A 4,098-nucleotide genomic window follows, 5' to 3' on the forward strand; every position below is an offset into this window, starting at 1 on the left:
TTTAATTCTTTTGCATCGTTTGACAATCAAAAGCTATTCGATTAGCCAAATTATATCCAAGAGATTTTTCTGATATTAATCTTTTAGAACTCTCAAATCAGATTTAGACTTTCTATGTTCAATCAGATATTAAGTTTTCAAATTTAATGGAGTTGAGTGATATTACTCGATTGGTGGTGGAAAATAGAAAAGACAGCATATCCATTGATTTACAAGCTTTTTACATTGACTTTGATTTTGCCGGTTGCACCTTCCATAGTAGATAGAGAGCATTTTCAGTTATGAAGATTGTGAAGAATCGACTTCGCAATAGAATGTGTGATCAATAGTTAAATGACTCTATGACGACATTTATTGAAAAAGACATATTTAGTAAATTATCAAATAATTATATCATGCATTATTATTTAAAAAAATGAGAGACTGTATAAGTCAATTGTAAATCACATTTGAAATTTCTAGGTCCGCCACTAGACCAAACAAAACAAATTAAAACAAGTGAAAGGGAGCATTCATTCAACACATCATTTTGAATAGCATTAACTACTAACCTCTAACATTTTAAATATATATGAGAGGTGTTTAAATTTGTTTAAACAACAATAAGTTTATATACTCCTTAAGCATGGGGAGGTTATGCTCCTCGTTGTAGTTGTACATCACCCTCACCATCCTAGCACTATTCAAGCAAGCCGTCACAAAATCTTGAGAGAATGTTGAGGTCGATGAACTGAAGCATTCCTTGTTGAGCTCCTCCCACTCTTCATCTATCATTTGCATTACTTTTTCCTTTGCAACTTCTAACGACCAATGTGGGTTCTCCTTCATCATGCAAATCAACAACGAGCCATCCCTCCCAATTTGTTTTTCGTCCTAATTATCATACACGATAAATTCATTATCCTCTTGCTAGTATAGAATCATAAAAATTAAAAATAATATATCTACCTTTGCACTTCCCAAGTCATCCCAAAGTCGAAGAATTCTCGAAGGACAAGATATAAGACTCGGCAGATCTTCACAGAGATCATTCGTCGTGCGATGTCCTAATAGAAAATACATGTGCATTAAGGCTGCAGGAACACCACAAGTAATTGTGGCAATCTTCATGTAGTCATCCATTGTCGGGACTTGGTCTTTCGACAACAATTTTGCTTCCACTAAAAATGCATTACTTAATTGTATCCACTACAAAACAAAGTCAATTTTTAACCAAATTTCAGTGATAATAAAAACACTAAAACATATTTTACAAAAAGAACAACAATTCATACTGATTTCTTTAGATATTCGATTGGATTCCATCCATGTTCCTTGAGCACAATTTCGGCAATCTCATTGATAGTGCTATTTAATTCCTTGAAGCATACCCTCATGTAGTTGGGAAGTGAATCCATTGAAGAGTGATCCCATCTGCAATGGTCATAAAAGTCATTAACAATTAACTGATCACTCTAAAAAAATATTTGATCCTATGAGTTGGTGAAATAAACGTGACTAAATACCTTTCAATGGCCTGTACAAAGAGATGGAGATCGTCGATCGATCCTTCCACGTCAAAAATATCGTCAAGAAGATAAACAAATGCGATGATCTTCGAGAGAACAACCCTATAACTTGAAAATTTAGGGTTTGGTAGACATGTCATTGTCCAAGTGAACCACTTCAAGGATTGATCCCGAGCAAACCCTAGCTCTTGGCCCAATCCTGACTTCTTCCACCATCTATATACATATACATATATAATCAATCAAATAATAATTAGGATTTTAAAAAGAAACCAAATCAAGGTTGAACAACTTTTTCATCTACTAATTAGTTCAATTAACAAGTTTGAACATCACAAATAATTAAACTTAGCTTGGCTCATTTGTAGCCCCAATTAACAAAAATTAGGCAAAACTAAAACTATACCTTGTGACTTGTTTTAGTTCCTTTTGATGCAGTGACTGGAGCATGGTGAAATCCATCTCCCCCAATTCTCGAACATGCAAATTGTGATAGAAGTTGTCACTATCAAGATATTTCCTGGCTTGGAATCTCTGCAAGGTCATATGAGATGGAGTCTCCAGCACATGTTCAATAGTTACTGCAAACTCTGGCCCCAAAGATGCCATGTAGGACCTGAGGTGATGGCTACTGAATTCATTGGCCCTGTAGAGTATTAATTCCCCACCAGTATTCAAATTCGACGCTTCAAATAGATTCATCAGCCCATCCATCTCCTTGCTGAGAGACGCCATGAACTCTCCTCTACCATCATGGAACCTGCGCAGCACATCTAAAGAGATAGAAGGAATTGGTTTAATTAAGCCCATTTCATTTCATTTCATCATGCAATACAACGACAACTACAAGCATAAACCTCAGTTACCTGTCGAAACAGGGTATCGAGCTTGTCTCAGTAACCGGAACAAAAGGGTCACTTCCGCAATGCTGCTGGCTTCGCCATTGGAGATGGGGAGTCGCTGGTCGTATAAAGAATGCATCTCGGCCTGAATCTCTTCTTGAAATGGTAGTCGATGGCGAGCTTTTGAAGGGAGTCTATGAACAGCAAGGTCTCCTTGGCTCCTCTTGTCTGGTCATCAAACATCCTCCTCACTTGGCTCAACCGGTCGCTGTGTCTCAGGCACAAACTCTCCTGCATGCATGCATGCACAGAATTAAAGCAGCAGGCCATGAACCAACTAATTAATATGAGAATAGCTAAGAGTAGTGGCCACTCACTTGATCTTCAAAGATGTCGGACTTCATGATTCGTTGTTTCTGCAACTGATGAAGCCGCGGCGGCATGGCGATGTGAGTACTGCTGGGGTTATTGGTGGTGTTGGTGTGGAGAGAAGCCATAAACTTGGGGTAGAAGGAGGAGGAGCACTGCGCCAGCATCTTGCTCTGTCGGACTGGAATGGATTACTAATCGTATAAAATCTGTGTGTTTGATAAGCAGAGGCGGACCCTATTTATAGAGTGCAGTGGAACCCTGGTCAGTTTCTCGACGTGATTGTGCATCTGTACCAATGTAGCCGAGTTGATACATCATACATACTTATCTCATTTTACCTCACTGTGGGACCGATGTTCCGGGCGAGCAAAATCATTTTGATGACTGGATTGGTCCAATTATAATGGTCAATTTGGTTGGATGATCCGGTCAAACTAATTGATCAATAATGTTGCGGCAATTTGATTGATTTAAACGAGTATGTTAATTTGAATACTTGAATTTGGATGAATCCGCGTGTGGCGGCTTTGGATCACGTGAAATCTGCATTTAAATTTCAGCAATTCATTAAATGGTTTATACTATTTTAGTATTTTTCAAAGTACGAATCCATTTCCTATTCTATACCAATCTAAATTTCTCTATCATTTTTTTTTCTCTATTCTCTTTTCTCTCACCTCTCTCTTCTATGCATGCAGTGCCTTCATACCTGCATAACATACGTTTGGTATGCAAATCATATTAGACTCACGACATTAAAAGTTTATTCAATTTTTTATAACATTTTAATTTATATATTTGGAGGAGTCAAAATAAACTATGAATAACATATTCAAACTTCTTATAATCTTGGAAATACACATGAACTGAAATAGATACAATCAAAGATATCTAAGTTCAAGATTAGATTTCGATCAAAATTCACTAATGGACCTATAAATCTCAGATTGTATCAATTTCTGTATCTATGGATTTCTGATGTTGTAAGGAATTCAAATATACTACCCATTATTTATTTTGGCTTCTCTGAGGTGTTGAATGTAATAAAGAAGAATTGATAAAAATCTCCACGTTGATCCTAACATGTATCGTATCAAGCCCAACATGAAGATTTTTAGCAATTCTTCCTTAATACATTTTAACACCTCAAAGAAGCCAAAATAAATAATGAATAACATATTTGAACTCCTTGCAATATTAGAAATCCATAGGAACTAAAATGAGTGTAATCATAGCTCTCTAAGTCCATCAGTAGATTTCGGTCAAAACTCACTGATAGACGTAAAAACCTCAGATTGTACGTAGCCATTTCAATTCATGTGAATTTCTGAGATTGCAATGAATTTAAATATTCTATCCATTGTATATTTCGACTT

General features: G+C 36.4%; 1 protein-coding gene across 1 annotated transcript; it reads right to left on the bottom strand.

Moving 5' to 3' along the window:
- Window positions 1-582: 582 nt before the first annotated feature.
- LOC122026772 ((3S,6E)-nerolidol synthase 1-like) lies at window positions 583-2,886 on the bottom strand. Its single transcript, XM_042585492.1, has 8 exons — window positions 2,728-2,886; window positions 2,603-2,641; window positions 2,375-2,495; window positions 1,915-2,281; window positions 1,506-1,724; window positions 1,275-1,413; window positions 949-1,188; window positions 583-873 (listed from the first exon to the last, which is right to left on the bottom strand). The coding sequence occupies exons 1-8, from the start codon at window positions 2,884-2,886 to the stop codon at window positions 583-585; spliced, it is 1,575 nt and encodes a 524-aa protein (XP_042441426.1).
- Between the last annotated feature and the right edge of the window lie 1,212 nt (window positions 2,887-4,098).

This window comes from Zingiber officinale, chromosome 10A (assembly GCF_018446385.1).
Source record: "Zingiber officinale cultivar Zhangliang chromosome 10A, Zo_v1.1, whole genome shotgun sequence".
NCBI classification, from domain to species: domain Eukaryota; kingdom Viridiplantae; phylum Streptophyta; class Magnoliopsida; order Zingiberales; family Zingiberaceae; genus Zingiber; species Zingiber officinale.